The following is a 20,293-nucleotide window of genomic DNA, read 5'->3' on the forward strand; positions in this document are numbered from 1 at the left end:
GAATTCAACATGGAGTCTTTTGATTGTCCAATGATTTTTCTATGATGGTCAATGCTTTTAATTTAGGGATATTGGTATATAAAGATTTGATATCCACGGTGACAAGAATTATGTCACTTAGATCCCCACCAAATTCATTAAGTAATCATGTTTTACATTCATCTTAGTCTGAACATTTTAATTTTTTGTTCTCTGTACACAGCTAATAGTCAACAATTTGAACGATCCATTAACAATTATCTCATCTATCTATGCTAATCACTTATTTTTTTATGTAACACTATTTTTGTAGGTTATTTATTTATTCATTTCATTTTCTTTAAAGATACCTGAGGAAGGCACAGGTTGCTGAAACACAGACTGTGTTGGGTCCTATTGCATACAGATTTTTACCTGGACTGGTGTCCTTTTAAATACAGTCTTATCTGTACTACAATCATTGTATAATGATTTACATCTGGACTGCCTCACTCTAGTTTTTAAATAAATTATATACATATATATATACACATACATATACACACACACACACACACACAAATACATATTGAGTACTCCTGCAATCTTCTTGGGGTTGTTGTTTTTTTCGTGTGGCTCCCTCCACTTTTTTTGTTTTTAAAGATATATATGCCACATAAAAACCTTCTGAAATATTTCACCCAGGAGAATGTTAAGATTTTCTACTATTGCTGGTTTCTGAAACACCCTGGGCCTGAAGCGGCTCCCTCCACTTGTCAATCTAGAAGCATGTATACTAGCCAAGTTGTAGAATATGTTGCCAAAGAAAGTTTAGATATATTCCTAGAGATCAGGTGGGGGTTTTGTTGGGTTTTTTTTGAAAAAGAACATTCAAGGCCAAATTAAAGGGTAGGCCAAGCAGACACGTGCCTTGGGCCTGAATGTGTTGCTTGCTCCAAAGACATCACTGTACCTGCCTCCAGACCCAGCTCCAGATGTCCAAGTACTGCCTCCTCCATTATTCAGTGCAGCTGAACTCAGTCTTCAAAAGGCCACAGGTGGGCAGTTCCTATGCACTGCCCATGGCTGATCCAGAAGCCTTTCCTCTGACCCTGAGATTTTGTGTCAGAGAGTAGGCTTCCAGGTCAGCTGCCAGCAACATGTAAGAACCGCTGCTCACGACCTTTTGAAAACTGCAAGTTTGGTTACACTGAATAATGAAAGAAGGAGGTGCTACTTAGACATCTGGAGTTGGGCCCAGAGGTACTCTCATGGGAGGGGGGATGGCCATGGGGTCCAGTGTATTTAAGTGCCTAGGGCACAAAGAATTAATCCTGCCCTGATAACATTTTCAGAATGAGCAATAGGAAGAAATTTCCCAGATTATTTCTAACCGACCTACATTGGTCACTGTCCATATATGCAAGAACATAAGCGCTTTCTTCCTTTCTGGAGTGAGAAGCATGTCTTTCCTTTGGGTAGGCCATCAAGAAATGAGGCTATGGATAGTACTGGCTATCACTCACTAATCCTTTAACAGCAGAGGTGATAAGTAACCAAGTAATAGATCAAAGGAAATATGACCTTCCAACACCACACCGTAAGGTTGATGTTGGCAGGTTGATAATCCAACAAGGTCTTGAAATCCAAATAGCCAGATGTTATGACAGCCTTCCTAATTTTGATAAACATTTAGATGAATACAAAAGCTTGATGGTTAAGACATGGAGAAACAGGAATGGAAGCACAGCTGAGTGACTTTCATAAGGATGGGCACATAGTATTTGCCTTTAACAGATCAGGTCAATTGGAAAAAGTGACTGGCCAATTGGTCTATATCTGTTCCTATATATCACCTTTAGCTCAAAAAGTTATTAATTCACTTATTTAAGGAAGAATTGCTGGCCACTTACTTGAAAAAAGGTACAATCTTGTTTGCAAGTATTTCTGCAGTACGGAAGCCTTGAGAGTACAACATAACCTGGGCAATCAGTTGACGGTCTGGCTTAGTCATTGCCAAGCTCCGGAACAGCTTCTTCAGATTGTCAGGTAGATTGGATCTACCAGCATAGCCAGGGTTCATTGTAATGAAAATAGCCATATCAGCACTCACTTTAACCTGCTTGTTTAGTAATTCACATGTAATAGGCAGAGAACCTGAAATTAAGCATGTTTATATTACATTTTTTATATTTTCTACAGCATTTGGTAATAAAAATTAGAACTAAAATAATATGCAAACTAACATAAGCCAATAAAGGAGAAATTAGGTTCTTACCTGCTAATTTACTTTCTTTTAGCTTCTCCAGACCAGTAGAGGTTAATCTTTATGAATGGGTATATATCCAATCATGACCAGCAGGTGGAGACTGAAAACAAAACTGTGGGACAGTATATAATATACTCCCTTCTCTATTTACATCAGTCTGCCGAATAGCCAAGCAGAATTAAGAACTGGAAAACAGAAAGAAAGCAATACTCCGAACAGGAGTAACAAATAACATACCCAAATGCTGTTGGAAAATGCAGAGGAGAAATACCAGAAGGAAAATGTCCCCACAGCTCGCCAGCTAAGCCAGCCGAGCCACAGCCGCTGTTCTTTAATTCTCCCCGGCCCTAGAAAAATACTAGAACCCGCAGCAAAAAACAAAAACTGCCCGCGATACAGCCCCAACAACAACAACAACAACAGACAGGGTGGGGACCTCTACTGGTCTGGAGAAGCTAAAAGAAAGTAAATTAGCAGGTAAGAACCTAATTTCTCCTTCTTTAGCACTCTCCAGACCAGTAGAGGTTAATCTTTACGAATGGGACGTACCAAAGCAGTCCCTCACACGGGCGGGACCCCCGAAGGGCTGTCACCAGAACACACAAACCGAACACCGCGTCCTGACGCGCCAGAACCTCTACCCGAAAGTCTAACAAAGGAATACAAGGAAGACCAAACCGCAGCCTTACAAATGTCCACTGGAGGCACGAGCGACGACTCAGCCCAAGAAGCCGCCTGACCCCGAGTAGAATGAGCTTTGAGAAACTCCGGAACGGGCTGCTGCCCCAGAAGAGAAGCGGAAGCAATAGTCTCCTTGATCTAGCATGCAATAGTAGCCTTAGAAGCGCCAGCCCCCCTAAGAGGACCAGTCAGAAGGACAAAGAGATGATTTTATTTCCTGATCTCTTGGGTCCGCTGCACATAAGAGCGAAGGACCCGACCAACATCCAACTCGCGCAGCTGTCTTTGCTCAGAAGAGCCCTCCCAACTACCCAAGACCGGGAGGACCACAGATTGATTGACATGAAAAGGAAAAACTACTTTCGGCAGAAAAAGAAGGAACAGGTAGACTCATCTATTCATTGAGAAAACATGATCACATCACGGAAGCCTTCATCAACTCACATTGGCTTCCAATCCAAGAAAGAATCCAATTCAAATTCTACTGCATATTATTTAAAACCCTACACGGAGACAGCCCATCATACTTGAACAATCGCCTCATCCAAGCACCCACTACCAGACACAGAAAAACGCACTCCCCATTCATACCCCCCCCAATCAAGGAAGTCAAAAGAACAAAACTACACGACGGCCTCCTAGCCACTCGAGCCGCAAGACTGGACAACCAGATCTCCAACCTTCTGATGACCACCCCAGACTATAGGACGTTCAGAAAGGAAATAAAAACCATACTTTTCAAGAAATTCCTGAAGCAGCAATAACATCACGACCTCTTAGCAACTCTAAAACTGACATTAGACCTACCCATTACCGCACTAATAATAACAAAAGAACCTCCACTGCGACCACCTATTAATTCTTTTACAAACCACCTCACCCACAACAACACGTTAAATGTTTATAAGATCTACAACTTACCTCTCTAGCTAATCATTGTAACTCTACTTTTTTAATTAACCTTTTGTAATCCGCCTTGAACCGCAAGGTAATGGCGGAATAGAAATCCCTAATGTAATGTAATGTAATGTAATGTAATGTAACAGGCCTCAAGACAACCTGCTCCCTAGAAAACTCCAAGAAGGGAGCCCTACAAGAGAAAACCTGTAGCTCAGAAACATGCCTAGCGGAAGAAATGTCCACCAAAAAGACCGTCTTCAGAGTAAGGTCCTTCAAAGAGCAGCCACCCAACGGTTCGAAGGGCGGGTGCATCAGAATAGAGAGAACCAGACTGAGATTCCAAGAGGGAACAGAGGACCGCACGGGAGGCCTGAGCACCTTGGCCGCCCGCAAAAAGCGAATCACATCAGGAATGGCTGTCAAACACTGACCCGTCACAAACCCCCGAAAGGCTGACAAGGCCACAAGCTGAACCCGGAGAGAAGCCGAAGCCAGGCCTCTATCCAGGCCATCTTGCAAGAACTCTAGGATGTTAGGCACAGAAACGCGAAGAGAGACCACTCCCCGCACCTGGAACCACCCCTCAAAGAAGTGCCAAATCCACACAGAAGCCTGAGAGGTAGAAAGCCTCCAGGACCCCAAGTGTGTAGAAATCACCCTATCCGAATACCCCTTCTTACCAAGGCGACCCCTTTCAAAAGCCAAGCCGTAAGACAGAAGGGAGACGGGTCGAACATGGGAATGGGACCCTGCGTCAGAAGGTCGTCCAAGGGAGGCAGAGGAAGAGGATCCGCCACCAGAGTGTCACCAAATCTGCGTATCACGGATGTCGAGGCCAATCTGGAGCCACCAGAACCACCAGACCCGGATGGCGAACAATGCGGAGAAGAACTCTGCCCACTAATGGCCACGGAGGGAACATGCACAACAGCCCCTCTGTTGGCCATGGTTGAACCAGAGCATCCAGACCCTCGGCCAGTCCATCCCTGCGACGACTGAAGAAGCGGAACATCTCGGCATTGCCACTCGTGGCCGTCAGGTCCATCAGGGACTGACCCCAAGCCTGCATTATCAACTGAAAAGCCACAGGGCTGAGACACCACTCTCTGTGATCTAAGATGTGACTGAGGAAGTTCGCCTGAACATTCTCCACCCCGGCCATGTGAGAGGCCGAGAGGTCCAGAAGGCGTGACTCCGCCCCAAAGCATGAGCCGAGCCGCCTCCTCCGCCACCTGAGCGCTCTTGGTGCCTCAACGATTGACATAAGCCACCGCTGTGGCATTGTCAGACCGGACTCTGACCAACTTGCCCATCAAGAGGGAGCGGAAGGCTAACAGCGCCAGAGGGACGGCTCTGGTCTCCAACATGTTGATCGACCAGGACGCCTCCTCCATGGACCAGGTGCCCTGAGCTGAGTGACCTAGACACTGAGCCCCCCCAACCGAGGAGACTGGCATCCGTGAGAAGCACCATCCACTGCGATAGATCCAGACTCATCCTCTGGACCAGATGAGAGGTCTGGAGCCACCAAAGAAGACTGCAGCGCGCCAAGCCTCGCAGAGGGACAGGGACCTCCAAACTGAGCCTCTGGGGTGACCATCTACGGAGCAGAGCATACTGAAGAGACACATGTGGGCCCGCGCCCACCTCACAACATCCAGGAACGCTGCCATCGACCCCAAGACTTGGAGGAAATCCTGCGCCCGAGGACACCGGGACGCCAAAAGAAGGCGAATCTGAGATTGCAATTTGCTTACCCGGGCCTCTGGAAGGAAGACCTTCCCCAAGGAGGTGTCGAACAGAACCCAAAGGTACTCCAGATGCTGAGCGGGGACCAACCGACTCTTGGAAAGGTTGACCACCCAGCCCAGTGACCGGAGAAACTCAACCATCCGAGCCGTAACTCGGGCGCTCTCCTGCAACGACTTCGCCCGAAACAACCAGTCATCCCAGAAGGGGTGCAGCAGAATGCCCTCTGACTGCAATGCCGCCGTGACGACCACCATCAACTTGGTGAACGTCCGGGGAGTCGTGGCCAGGCCCAAGGGAAGCACACAGAACTGATAGTGCAGACCCAATATTGCAAAGCAAAGAAAGAGCTGAGGAGAGGCCCGAATGGAAACAGGCAAGTAGGCCTCCGCCAGAGCGAGAGAAGTCAGGAACTCCCCCGGCTGAACCGCCAGAAGGACAGACTGCAGAGTGTCCATGCGAATAAAAGGGAATTCTGAGAGTCCTGTTGACCTCAGTTTAAACCAAGGATGGCCCGAAAGGTCCCCTCCCTTTAGGGCCCCATAAAGGAAATGCTGTACCAGCCGAAACCGCACTCCTGAGGGGACACTGGACAACTGCTTTGAGATCTAGCAAGCGCTGAAGGGTCTGGCGAAAGGCTAGCGTCTCCCATGCCACCTGACATGGAGAGGCTAGATATGATCCGGCAGAGAGCGGGCAAAATTCAAGTACATAACCGTCCCGCACCACCACCAGGACCCACTGATCGGACGTGATCTTGGCCCACTTGGGAAACAAAGTTGCGAAGCCGGGCACCCACGGGAACCAAAGGGGGCGCCGGCAAAGAGACATCACGCAGGACGGGCAGCAGGGGAACCAGGGGGGAACTCCCAGCCCCCCGACGGGCCCCCTGAAAAGACTGCATGCGCTAAGCCAACCGACCCCGGGGAAAAACCGGAAGCCTGGAAAGAAGCAGTCCCATGCCCCAGGCGAAACTTGCGAAATTCCCGCAGACGCCCCCGGGCAATGCCAACCCGAGATGCCGGGCGGGCACGGTCCTCAGGCAGACGGGGCACCTCAGAGTCCGTCAGAGTCTGAACCACCGGATCTAAGTCCTCTCTAAACAAAAAACAACCCCCGAAAGGGAAATTTTGGGAAGTTCAGGTTTGGACGCGGCAACTGCCGACCAAGCGCGAAGCCACAAGGTACAGCGTGCGGCCACCAAAAGTCCCAGACTTACCAGCACCAAGTCACAAAGAACAACCGAGAGGAACGAGGCAGTCATCTCAAACTTCACCACCTCCTGATCCACTAAGGACCAGTCATCAGACTCACGATCCAGGACATGCTCAGACCACCGAAACACGGTGCGAACCACCAGCCCTACACAAATAGCCGCCTGGACCCCCAAGGCAGAGACATCAAAATTATACTTAAGAAGTGTCTCTAACGTACGCTCCTCAGAAACCCTAAGAGCAGAACCGTCCATAACAGGCACGGTATGCCGCTTAGGAAGTGCCGAGACCACCGCGTCCCCCATTGGCGAAATTAAGGTAGCCCTATCCCCCTCCGGGATGGGATACCCATGAGCCAAGGCGCACACCAAACGAAACGGCGCCCGTAGGCCACTGCGCCAACACAAAAACCTGAAAATCCTGACGCACAGGAAAAGAGCGGGAAACAGGACAGACCCCCTGAAGCAGAGGGGCCCCCATACGCGGGGTCTCCGGTGGCGCAACTTCAAAAATGCAGCACCAAGGAGACCTGCTACATCAGGTCTAAAAGCTCATCCCTCTGAATAAAAAGCGCACCACGGACGCATCTGCTCTGGAAGACGGGAAACCCGCCATCCCGCTGCCAGCGGGCGTCCCCTCTAGAGGATCCTGGAAGCCCGCCAAAGCAGCCAGGTCCTCAACCATGCCAACACGCTCCTCCGACTACCAATTCGTAATCCAAGCCCCCCCGTGGGCGCTTGGATGAGGGAGGAGGAAGAGGGGACGCCAAACGAAAAGAGGGAGACAAAGCCATAGGGGGCGCAGAGGGAAACCACCCCCGAAACCCCCCAGGTGCACGTGGGACCCCCAATTGTCTGCACAAAGAAAGAAATTAAATTAGGGACAAAAAACCCCTGGGGGTCCCCAGGGACTCCCTGCCCCAGCAGGGGTCCCTGCTGAAACCTGCCCCTGTGTTTGCAATACAGGGGGAAGGTCACCTGAGGTTGCAGACAAAATGGAGGGACCAGACAGAGAAAATGGCGAAGTTCCCGCCAAAAATGCTCCCTCCATAGCCTGTAGCAGCTGAGAAGCCTGAACAGTCCCAGCCGCTAAAACAGGCAAGTCGGCATCAGCTGTCAAAAAATCAGCTGAGAGGGAATCCTTCGGGGAATCCCTCCGTGGGCGGTTGGGGAAGACCGGGTTCCCCACTGCTCCCAGCCGACTCGCGAGGCACCATCGGCGGGGAGCTCTGGGCGCCTGCAGCCGCTGCCGACGGAGCTCCACCACCTCACCGGCCCAAACTACCGATTTCAGTCCGGCTGCAAGTGCCTCACGGCTGGACCTAATTGTGTCCCACTCCCCCGGAGAAGGGCACAATTGCTCCATACGCGACCTAGCTAGAAACAAAGTGCCGGTTAGAAGAAAAAATACAGTAAAAAACAGTAACCTGACAGGGAAGCAACCCTTCAGACCGGCACTACCTCAGGATTTTTTTTTTTTACAGAACAGACTCCACAGGCTCTCGAAGCAATATGCCTTGCTTGATTTAGGGGGCAAGGCTTACTGCTGAGGCTCCTCTAAAAAAATGTGGGGAGGTGGAGGAAGTGACCCCGCTCGAGACCCGCCGGGTTTGACACCCCCGAGGTCGGACGGACCCCCAAACAGGGCCCGCCCAAGCTCCGTCCGGCCAAAAACAGGGACTAGAAACCCCCTAAACAAATTCCAACAGCCCTACCAAGGGAGATGGGTACAGATCACTCAACACCTGCTGGAGACTGAAAGAAGATTGATGTAAATAGAGAAGGGAGTATATTATATACTGTCCCACAGTTTTGTTTTCAGTCTCCACCTGCTGGTCATGATTGGATATATACCCATTCGTAAAGATTAACCTCTACTGGTCTGGAGAGTGCTAAAGAAAAGGTAATTTATACATTTGATTGGTTTTTGGGTGCTAATACATTCTTGGGTCAGAATTATGAGTAAAAAGGACACACTGCACTCCAATGATAATGTGAAGTGGGGAGAAGTTGAAGAACTGAGATGATTAGCGGACAAAAGGTAGTTACCTCTCCTAGAGCTCAGAAAGGTTTAGAACAGCACACCCCCACACCCCAGTGCCTGCCCCTGCCCTCCCCAATCCATTCAATTTGCCCAGCCAGACAGGTGGATTTCTCTTGCTGCTCTCAAGATTTTGCTTTTTTTGCTATCTCGAGTTTCTTCACATTCTTTTCAGTACTCCTTTTCTTCTATTTCTCAACTGCCAGTGATCTTCTGCACTCCTGTGTGTATTGCAAGCTGCACTCCATCACTGCTGCAAGTCATGTGTAGTGCTGACCCCAGAATGGTGGGACAGCATGGTCTCTCCACCGCTCTAGCCACCAAAGGTTGGTTTGGGCTAAAAACTAGATAGTTATAGCCCCCTAGTCACTGGTGGAAGAAAACAGGAGCGATCTCTCTGCTATAAGACTATTGCATGCAGAAAGGTCCTACTTTCCCTTAAGGCTTCCAAGAAAAGGGAAGCAGGGGGGCCTAACTCTTGGAGGTCTCTTCTACATGTTCTAGCATTTTGCTTCTCAAAAGGACACAAAAATTAAGACTCTCATACGAGTACTCTCTGGTACCAAACTGCAACAGGGAGAAATCACCCCATACTTGCTAGTGAGAATGGTGGATCATGCCCCCAGCAGCAAATGTAAACCCCCCCCCCCACACACACACAACTGTATACAGTAGCTTATCAGTCTTGGCTAACGCAGATACATACCTTTTTCACGGGCAGGATTGGAATGTTCTCGCAAAGCTTCCTGAATACACTGAATCTGCTGAGACACAGCAGACAGCATACGCTCCTCCAATCGATTGAACTCATCGAAACAGCCCCATGCTCCAACCTGGCACAGACCCACAAAAATGCGACCCATTGCCTAAAAACAAAATATGCATACACACAATTATTTTAGACATTTCATGAGATAAGTAAACACTCAAAAGAACGGTTATTTTGCAGCTTAGATAATATTTTCATATTAAGTGTGATGATGATACCTGGAAATCGAAAGTTTCATCACAGTTGAAAACTAACACAAAACGTCCCAGTTGGTGTCCAAGAGCCTTAACAGATTCTGTTTTACCAGTACCTGCAGGACCTGTTTAAGCAGATTAAAAAAAAAATTATTTGTCAGAGAGAGGGGGGTTAAGGGATTTTTGGAGATTTGCATTATGGTAGCCAAATTTGAAATTTATATTCAAGACTGTCTATAGCTCTGTGCTGCTTAATGTTTGGCCTTGTAATGAATTGATTTCTTTGAATTTATAAATGGTTAAAAAAAAACTTCTTCTGGATCAGGCAGCCACTTCCTACTACTTGCATTTTTAGCTCATTTGAATCATCCCCAACCCTAGTTATTACCATTTAGAACTCACAGACGTTCCCATGCTAACCCCTAAATTCCCTAACCCCTATTTGTCCCATTTGTCTGTTTTGATTAGATTAGATTGAAAGCTCATCTCTTACATGTTTAATGTACAGCGCTGCATACATCTGGCAATGCTATAGAAATGGTTAATAGTAGTAGTAGTAGAACAGGATAGGTCTCAGACAAAGGTACCACATAATTTTATTTTTAATCCCATTCCTAAGTAGGCAGAGAGGAAGGAGCAGTTGTCTGAATCTAGGTAAGGAATGGGGTTCCACCTGGACCTTTAAGTCATGAAGTAGTGCTGTTGTATTTCTCCCTCCTTAAGCCTTTGATGAATCTCTAACATCCTTAGTTCCTGCCAAGTAGGGATCAGGCCAAATAATGACATTTCAATCATGTTCAAATATAGATTTGATCATGTCCATCTCCTCATTTTAACTAAAATCTACAGCAGCTTCAAACACTAGATACCTGCATGCTCAAAAGGTTGATATCCGAAACAAAAATTGATTTCGTTCTCTATGAACTAATGCTTACCAAACGGAGACCCTCCAAGTCTTGCTTCCAAGGCCTGTGTCATTGTCAAATAACAGCGGTCAGTAAGTGGTGTTTGCACAAGTTTATCCTGAACACCAAGGTATTCAAATCCATAGTTGAATTTGGCATTTGCCATCTGAATAGAGAGCTGCTGTAGAGCATCTGTTTGCTTAGGATCAAAGTAGAATCGCATTTGGCTGAGCCACTCAAAGGATTTTGCATTATCAACCCGCATTCTGGTCAGTGTTCTTGTAACATCTCTTTGATGCACCAATTCTGTAATCTGTGGAATATTTTACAGTCAAAATGCATCTACTACATGAAATGATTTGAATGCAAGACTATTTAATTTCATAATTCATCATATAGCAGTAATAGCTTGTGTTCTCTAGCAACTGCTTTAACATTTTACACTAGGAAATAAAAGCTTTAAAGAGCTCATTATCCAAACAATCTGAAGCCTAGTCATGTCCAACTTTACTGGATTTTAATTAAATCAAAACACAGCACTGCTTTTAGGGGGAGATGCACCAAAAGTATGGTGCTGTTACCCTACAGTGCTGGGAAAACACCTTTTTGCAACCAATGCTCAACACTAACAGCAGGCAAATTATATGCATGCTTTTAGTGTTGAGCTTTAGTTGGTAAAGGGGTTGGAATATTCCTGGAACATGCCCTTAAGAGCCTTGTGGAAGGCACAGCTCTTGTGCTCGTATCCAGCACACCCCTCTTGACTTCCCCCCCCCCCCCAAAAAAAAAAAAAAAAATCCCTGGTGGTCCTGCAGATTGCCTGGGGCTGGCCCTACTCACTCCCCTCCACATACTTTTGTAGGGGGGATGCCTACTCTCCTGCCTCTGGACCCGCCTTCAAACTGGCAGCACTCTGCCTCTGTCTAATGCATTTTAGAATGCACTAGAAAGGGGCCTAAGTGCCACGTAAGAGGGAAAACTCCTTGCTTGGCACTTAGTGCAGCCCAGAATATACCAGGTAGGGTGCCACCATTTTGAAGAAAGCAGGCCCAAAAGCAGGAGAGTAAGTATCCCTCCTGCCTCCTTCAAAAGCAGGGGTCTCAAAGTCCCTCCTTGAGGACCGCAATCCAGTCGGGTTTTCAGGATTTCCCCAATGAATATGCATGAGATCTATGTGCATGCACTGCTTTCAATGCATATTCATTGGGGAAATCCTCAAGGAGGGACATTGAGATCCCTGTTCTAAAGGTATGTGGAGGGATTCGGAGGGGGGGGTGAAAGGAAGAGATCAGTGTTGACTAGAGGGTTAGGCTTGGCCCAGCTGCCATACCCACTGGACCACTGGGAATTTAAGTTTTGTTGTCCTATTTCTTTGGTGGAGGGAGGGCTTAGGCTCAAGCTTGGGAAAAGGTTTGAAAGTTGAGGGACCGTGGCACAACTGACTTTTCTGTCGGTGCTGAAGCACTCTAATCCAAAAATTATATAATGTTTTTCACTATCTTTATTTTGGAATAAACTCAAAGCTGACTTCACAAATACAGTATTGAAAAAAACAAAAGCCTCAAAGCTCCAATAACAGCTTACTAATATACAACTGTTATTCTATAAGGAGTCCGAATTTTTTTGCTCATTGGCTTTAGAATCAAGAATGCTACTTGAAAAAAAACAACAAATAAACCAGCAGAGTAAAAACACCACACTATGGAGATAACATCAGGCTCAGGCAGTGACAGGAAAGTAAAGTACAGGACCCTAGTGATAACTCAGAGCCTGTTCTCAGCATTGCACAGAATCTGTTAATGAGCATGTTTTAAATACCACTGAGCTCATTAGCATGGAACTTTCAGTCGCTGCTTCCATGCATGGTAAAGAAATGGCTGAAAGCCTCTGTGCATTGGCAGCACAATAACGTTTCATTTTAAGCTAGCTAAAACCAGTCTAAAGGAAATGTTGCAAGCATGGTAAGTTTTATGCATCTCTCCCTTAATCCAAAAGTGAACAAATGAAGTGGTCTATAGGTAACATAATGGATTTATCTACAGTATATTTATTAGGATTTGTCACACTTGTATTTCTTGCATAAGGATTACCGTATTTTCACGCAAATAACACGCACCCGTATAAAACGCGCACACGGATATAGCGCGCAGAAATCACGATGATTTGCACAAAAACTTTGATATACCGCGCTCACGGGTATACCGCGCATGCTGCCCGACGCTCCTTTCGCCCGCCCTGACTTTCCGTGCGCTGTCCCGACTCTCCGTTCACCCCCCCTGACTTCCGTGCACTGTCCCCCCTTGAAGGTCTGTCCCCATCCTGAAAGCCTGATGCCCCCCCCCACGACGTCCGATACATCCCTCCCCCCCCCCCCGAAGGACCGCCGACTCCCCAACAATATCGGGCCAGGAGGGAGCCCAAATCCTCCTGGCCACGGCGACCCCCTAACCCCACCCCGCACTACATTACGGGCAGGAGGGATCCCAGGCCCTCCTGCCCTCGACGCAAACCCCCCTCCCCCCCAAGAACCTCCGACCGCCCCCCAGCCGACCCGCGATCCCCCTGGCGACCCCCCCACCCCCCTTCCCCGTACCTTTGGTAGTTGGGCCAGAAGGGAGCCCAAACCCTCCTGGCCACGGCGACCCCCTAACCCCACCCCGCACTACATTATGGGCAGGAGGGATCCCAGGCCCTCCTGCCCTCGACGCAAACCCCCCTCCCCCCCAAGAACCTCCGACCGCCCCCCAGCCGACCCGCGATCCCCCTGGCGACCCCCACGACCCCCCCACCCCCCTTCCCCGTACCTTTAGTAGTTGGCCGGACAGACGGGAGCCAAACCCGCCTGTCCGGCAGGCAGCCAACGAAGGAATGAGGCCGGATTGGCCCATCCATCCTAAAGCTCCGCCTACTGGTGGGACCTAAGGCGCGTGGGCCAATCAGAATAGGCCCTGGAGCCTTAGGTCCCACCTGGGGGCGCGGCCTGAGGCACATGGGCCCAACCCGACCATGTGCCTCAGGCCGCGCCCCCAGGTGGGACCTAAGGCTCCAGGGCCTATTCTGATTGGCCCACGCGCCTTAGGTCCCACCAGTAGGCGGAGCTTTAGGATGGATGGGCCAATCCGGCCTCATTCCTTCGTTGGCTGCCTGCTGGACAGGCGGGTTTGGCTCCCGTCTGTCCGGCCAACTACTAAAGGTACGGGGAAGGGGGGTGGGGGGGTCGTGGGGGTCGCCAGGGGGATCGCGGGTCGGCTGGGGGGCGGTCGGAGGTTCTTGGGGGGGAGGGGGGTTTGCGTCGAGGGCAGGAGGGCCTGGGATCCCTCCTGCCCGTAATGTAGTGCGGGGGGGGGTGAGGGGGTCGCCGTGGCCAGGAGGGTTTGGGCTCCCTTCTGGCCCAACTACCAAAGGTACGGGGAAGGGGGGTGGGGGGGTCGTGGGGGTCGCCAGGGGGATCGCGGGTCGGCTGGGAGGCGGTCGGAGGTTCTTGGGGGGGAGGGGGGTTTGCGTCGAGGGCAGGAGGGCCTGGGATCCCTCCTGCCCGTAATGTAGTGCGGGGTGGGGTTAGGGGGTCGCCGTGGCCAGGAGGGTTTGGGCTCCCTTCTGGCCCGATATTGTCGGGAAGTCGGCGGTCGTTCGGGGTGGGGGTGCGAGTGGTCCTGCCGGGGGGGGGGATGTCTCGGACGTCGGGGAGTCGGCCGGGCAAGAGGGCTTGGGCTCCCTCTTGCTCCGATCGTGGATGCGGGTGTGGGTGGGAGCGCGTGCGAGCGGTCATTCGAGGTGGGGGTGCGAGTGGTCCTGCCGGGGGGGGGGGGATGTATCGGACGTCGGGGAGTCGGCCGGGCAAGAGGGCTTGGGCTCCCTCTTGCTCCGATCGTGGATGCGGGTGCGGATGGGAGCGCGTGCGAGCGGTCGTTCGGGGTGGGGGTGCGAGCGGTCCTGCTGGGGGGGTGAATCGGGCGTCGGGCGGGGTGGGAACTATGTTTTAAAACTTTGGTATACCGCGCTCACGCATATAACGCGCGAGGGGTATGCGCGGTAGGTAAAAATGCGTATAACGCGCGCGTTATATGCGTGAAAATACGGTATATGAAAACATATGAACAGCATACAGAGCAATAAATGTAACAAAAGGAAAAATCTATACATACCAAGTGTTCCAGTTTTCTCCTCCGCAGTGGTGGTTGTTCCATCAGCACAGAGTCTGCCAACACAGTCAGAGTTGCCTCAACATTTAACTGCACAGCCTGCATTGGTGAAGAATCACCTGCGCCACTTGAGATACTGTTGAGAGCAGATTCTATATTTTCTGACCAGGCAATCTGGGCAGACAGGACAACAAGCTGGGCCTGCAAATCAAGTCAAATACAATACAATATTCCTAGATGCTACTGCAGTTTACAGAACAGAAGATGTTTGGAGTAGCTTGATAAATATGCACAATGAGTTAACAGCATACTTTGCATCCAACTTTCAAAAAGACAGTCTTTGAAAACAAAGTAACATTGGGCAAACACACAAGAAGTACCTGCAATTTTGCATCTCCTATTTATGTGGACCTAAGGTAACCATATGTCTGGTTTCCCTGAACATGTCCTCCTTTTCAGCAACTGTTAGGCATCCAAGTGGTTTTGGTCTGAACTGCTCCCTCCATGCAGCATCTCTCCCTTCCTTCCCTCCATTATCATGCAGCAGCTTTCCATTACTCCCTCCTCTCTCCCATATGCAGCAGCTTTCCATCCCTCTCTTCTAGTCTCCTGTGCAGCACCTCCAGACTCAGGCACCCCCCCCAACTGTGAGATTTGACATTCCTTCGTACCTCCAATGGCAGCAGTCAACTGTTAGAAGCAGTGCTAAACATGCTGTTTGTGGCCTGCTTCACCAGGGCTTCTCTCTGCCGCATCAGTAACACAGCAGAGGGAAGGCCCTGGTGAGCCAGGCCACAAGAAGCCTGCTCACCATCTTCACTGCTGCTGCTTTAGAAGGCAGGCCCAGAGATATGCAAGTTCTCTCTCGGCAGTTTTAACTTGGTGGTCTGCTGGCGTCGAGCCTTCCCCCCCTGCTGTCCTGCCTACTTCCACAAAGGCAGGACCCATCAGAAAGGAAGGCCCAACACTGGAAGAGAAGCAAATTTCCTGGGCCACGACACCAACCCCAGGAGTACCCCCTTATGGCAAATTGCCCCCACCCTTGGTACGCCACTCCTCTAGGGTGAGCATGCAAAACGTCTGCATTTTAAATTGCTCCCATTGGAAAAACATCATGCTAAATTATAGTATCTTATTCTGTCTTGTATACCAAATCTTCGTTCCAGTTAAGGGACAGAGTAAAATATGCAGCATTGGGACAAAGGGTTATCTTGAGGTGAAGTGCAGCACCTCACCCTACAAGACTTGGGGCCCAAGTGAGCCTGGTTGCCATACTCATCCAGAAATTTTGTTCCAGAATACCCTGAGCCAGGGGCATCCAGCATAGAAAGGCCCTAAACTAGAGTGACTCTGAAGCAGCTAGGAACCGCACCCCCCACCCCCAAAACCTAATTGAGACCAATTTTACTTTTCCAGTATAGGGAGGCACCTTGAAAATGATGATCCCTAGTGATGCACCTCACACACTGCTACAGGGGGTAAGGCTCTGCCATTTTTAAAGATAGTGGCAGTAAGAGGGATGCTGCTGGATTGTCCCCCCCCCCCCCCACTGAGCCACTCAAGCAAAATTAGTTGGGGGAGTCCAGATACTTAAGTGTCTCTTTGATCTAGGGGTGCTTAAGTTGGGACCAAATAGCCCTACGAAGAGGCTGTGCTGTTTTGTTTTTTTGAGAGAGAAAAAAAGTGTTTGGTTCATGCATTGACAGGGGTGACAATCTTCTTGTAATGCAGCAAATCTCTACAGAAAATACAGCACTGTGTGCTGCTTTTTCTATTAGCACAAATTTATGCTGCTCATCTGCGTGTCATTAGTTTTACGGTATCAGAATTTTTAAAATGAATCACTGAATATCATATTGTATACTTGTTAATTGAAGTGAAAATGAATAAAGAATTTAAAAAAAAAATGAATTACTGATACACACTGTTAGACGGAAAAGCATAAAATGTGAAACTCAAAATGTTTGTGACTTTTTGCTTCCATATTCACATTTTGATAAGTGTTTCTAACAAGTTGTTAGTATATAGCACAATTTTCTCAAAGCAGAATTATTTAACTGTTACAATACCTGGTACTTATCAATCCAAGATATGTAGGCAGCAGGATCAATTGCATTTGTTTTTCCAAATATTTCAACTTCTGTAACTGACTCAGCAAGCAATTTGGCAAGTGTAACCCTCATTTCCTTTTCAACCAGGGTAAGCCATTCATTGATTTTGGGATGTTCGGTTATTGAGACGGGAGTCTTGAAAATGACCTGAGGTGGGGGGAAAAATGTTAAAAATAAAACAGGTACAAGGCAACCTATTAATTATAACTAGGCTAAAATGGTTGTAAAAAGGCATTTATATAGTTTTTAAATATAGATTTATCAAACTATTTACCAATAAAGTACAAGTGCTTCATTTAGAAGTCTAGAAACTATCATATGCACCATTACAAAATGCTAAAATACAAAGAAAAAAAACGCATTACCTCTTCTCCTTCACGTGATGAAATTCCCAAAACAACTGAACTGTCTTCATTTAGAATGATACTGGAAACCCCAGCAAACATTTTTTTGAAATGTTTCTGCAGCTTGGCCACATTCTTACTATTGCCTATAATTTCAAGCAAGTCTTCATCACCAACAAAGTAGAACCTAACAGTAAAAGAAAGATTTTAAAATATATAAATTTTGTATTTAGCTTACTGCAAGTTAACTATCATACCCGAAATGTAATTTCCTGTACCCAGAGGGCTTACAATTTAAGATTGTATAGAGGCAATGTAGGTGAAGTAACTTGTCCCAATGCCATAAATTTGCATCCTGACTTTCCTGGCTCTCAGCATGCTACTCCACTCCATTCTGGGTCACTTCAGATACAGAACAAATAAAGGGGGGTGTCTTGCTAAAGAGACAAGCTAAGCAGTCCTATTTATGTTAATGTTCTCCGATTTTCCATAAAGTACAGTTATCCCAGGACAAGCAGGCATGATATTCTCACATGTGGGTGACGTCATCTACGGAGCCCCGGCGCGGACAGCTTTTCAAGCAAACTTGATTAAAGTTTCAAGTTTGCACACTGCACCACGCATGTGCGTGCCTTCTTGCCCACTAGAGGGCGCATCCCACCTCGTGGTCCTCAGTTCAAATTTTTCCGCGGAGCAAGAAAGCCCTGTGGATCTGAGCTCCAGTGTTTTTGCCTTCTAGCTGCCGCGTTTAGTTTGTTTTCCTTCGAATTAGTTCGCGGTGCTGTTTCTTTCTTTTCGTTTCTCTTCAAAAAAAAAAAAAAAAAAAAGTCTTTCGTTTTTCATCGGACTCCGGGGGCTCCCGGAATCCGTGGCCGCGGGACGTCGGTACGTTCCCGGCCTTCTTCTTTTTCTTCGTGGATGTCCCGTCCTGTTACGGGATTCAAAAAGTGCAACCGGTGCGAGAGGTTGCTTTCCATCACTGACCCTCACCGGTGGTGCATCGTCTGCCTTGGGCCCGAACATCCGACAGACTCGTGTGATCGCTGTGCTACCTTCCAAAACAGAGCCCTCCGTCGCCGTAAGGCAAGAATGGCCGAATTGTTCGCCGTCGACGCGCCACCTAAGGCCTCGACGTCGGCCTCGGCTTCGGCCCCGGCCTTGACCTCGGCCTCGGCGTCCTCGGGGGCCTCGGCCTCGCCTCGGCCCTCCTCCTCGAAGGCGTCGTCAGTGAAGCAAGCTTCGGGTAAGTCCTCTGTTCCATCCCCTTCAGCAAAGAAGCCATCCTCGAGTCAGGCCAAGGCGGGTGGGTCGACCCCGGCCCCGCATCGGACCTCGACTCCGCACACCCCGAGGGAATACTCGAGACCGAGGTCGCCCTCCAGGGAGTGTGCCCCGGACTCGGAACTCCCCACCTTCGTGGGGATTCCGGCCTTCCAGGATCTCCTCCGAGCTCTGATCTCATCGGAGCTGTCGGGAGCCCTGGAAGTGTTGCAGCGTGCTGCGGTTCCGGCGGCCTCGACCTCGGCCTGGACGCCTTCGGTCTCGGAGGCCCCGGCCTCGGCTCCCTCGGGAGCCCCGGCCTCGGCGACCTCGGTCTCGGGTACTGGGACCCCGTTCACCTCGGTCTCGGCCCCGCCCCGGACCTCGACCTCGGGGGAACCCCCTGAGCGGAGTATAAGGCCCAAAGAAAAGTTGCGCAGAGTGCGCCGTCTTTCCTCCTCTTCCTCCGGGTCTTCCAGACACGCCTCGCCCTCGACGCGACCTCGGACGGGGCGTCGATCGAGGAAGTCTAAGCGGCCCCGAGGCTCGCCTCGGCGCGACCGTTCCTTGTCGTTCGGGGGCGAGGCGTTGCAGGTGTCGGAGTTGCGCCTCGACAACCCGAGGCTGCTCCGCTCACCCCATGGGAAGTCTTCCCGGGCCGCCTCGCCCAGGAAACGGGAGAGCGTCCCACGAACCCCGGGGTCCTCACCCAAGGGCTCTGCGAGGAGGACAACTTCCCCTTCCCCCTCGAGGGCCCTCGAGAGGGGATCCTGGGATTCGGGATCGGTTAGGGATCCTCATTATTCCCATGAGGCCTCCCCCCTCTCCTCGGTGGGGCGGTCGAGAACCCCCTCTCCCCAGGCTAGGCCGTCCTCATTTTCATCCTTCGTTCAGGACATGGCCCAAGCCCTGGGGATTGACCTGATGGTAGGCTCTCGGTATTCCAAAGAATTTTTGGAGGAACAGGACCTCCCCATTCTTCCTAGGGAGGTGCCTAGACTCCCTCTCAACAGTGTCCTTCTGCAAACCTGGCTGAAGAACTTGTCAAACCCTCTTACAGTCACGTCTGTGCCCTCAAAAATGGAATCGAAGTATAGGACGATTCCCCCTAAAGGGTTCGATAAGGCGCAGCTCTCACACCAGTCTCTTCTGGTGGAGTCTGCTCTTAAAAAATCACAGCCCTCACGGGTTTCTGCGGCGGTTCCACCAGGCAGGGAGGGGCGGACCCTGGACAAGTTTGGCCGCCGCCTCTATTCAAATTCCCTGATGGCCACCAGGGTTCTAAACTACGCCTTCACCTTTTCCTCCTTTTTGCGTGGTATGGTGAAGGACCTTCCTCAATATCGAAACTCGTTACCGGACTCCCAAAGAGCAGGATTCGACAAGTTTATGTCCAACCTGTCTCAATTGCGGTTGTACCTATTCCATGCAGTGTACGACGCCTTTGAGCTGGTTTCGAGGGTGTCGGCCCTCGCGGTGGCCATGCGCCGCTTGGCCTGGCTTCGCACCCTCGACATGGACCCAAACCTGCAGGAACGCCTGGCAGACTTGCCTTGTGTGGGGTCCGAGTTATTCGACGAGTCATTGGATGCGGCGACCAAGCGCTTGTCGGAACAGGAACGCTCTCTAGCATCCCTGGTCCGCCCCAAACCTAGGCCCCCGCCGCAGAAACCCTTTCGGCCTCCGCCGCGCCGATACCCTCAGAAGTCGACCCCGGCTTTCTCGAGACCGCCTCCGAGACGTCCGTCTCAGCGAGG

The 20,293-nt window shown here is 49.8% G+C and overlaps 1 protein-coding gene across 1 annotated transcript in view; it reads right to left on the reverse strand.

Moving 5' to 3' along the window:
* Positions 1–20,293, reverse strand: part of DYNC1H1 (dynein cytoplasmic 1 heavy chain 1) — a 312,112-nt gene that overhangs the window by 210,786 nt on the left and 81,033 nt on the right. Inside the window, exons 24-30 of the mRNA XM_033953397.1 lie at positions 17,298–17,463; positions 16,891–17,079; positions 14,825–15,022; positions 10,710–10,992; positions 9,799–9,899; positions 9,518–9,677; positions 1,872–2,115 (exon numbers count right to left, since the gene is read on the reverse strand). Coding sequence (XP_033809288.1) covers positions 1,872–2,115; positions 9,518–9,677; positions 9,799–9,899; positions 10,710–10,992; positions 14,825–15,022; positions 16,891–17,079; positions 17,298–17,463 — 1,341 coding nt within the window. The remainder of the gene's footprint in view (positions 1–1,871; positions 2,116–9,517; positions 9,678–9,798; positions 9,900–10,709; positions 10,993–14,824; positions 15,023–16,890; positions 17,080–17,297; positions 17,464–20,293) is intronic.

Source organism: Geotrypetes seraphini, chromosome 7 (assembly GCF_902459505.1).
Source record: "Geotrypetes seraphini chromosome 7, aGeoSer1.1, whole genome shotgun sequence".
Taxonomy (NCBI): domain Eukaryota; kingdom Metazoa; phylum Chordata; class Amphibia; order Gymnophiona; family Dermophiidae; genus Geotrypetes; species Geotrypetes seraphini.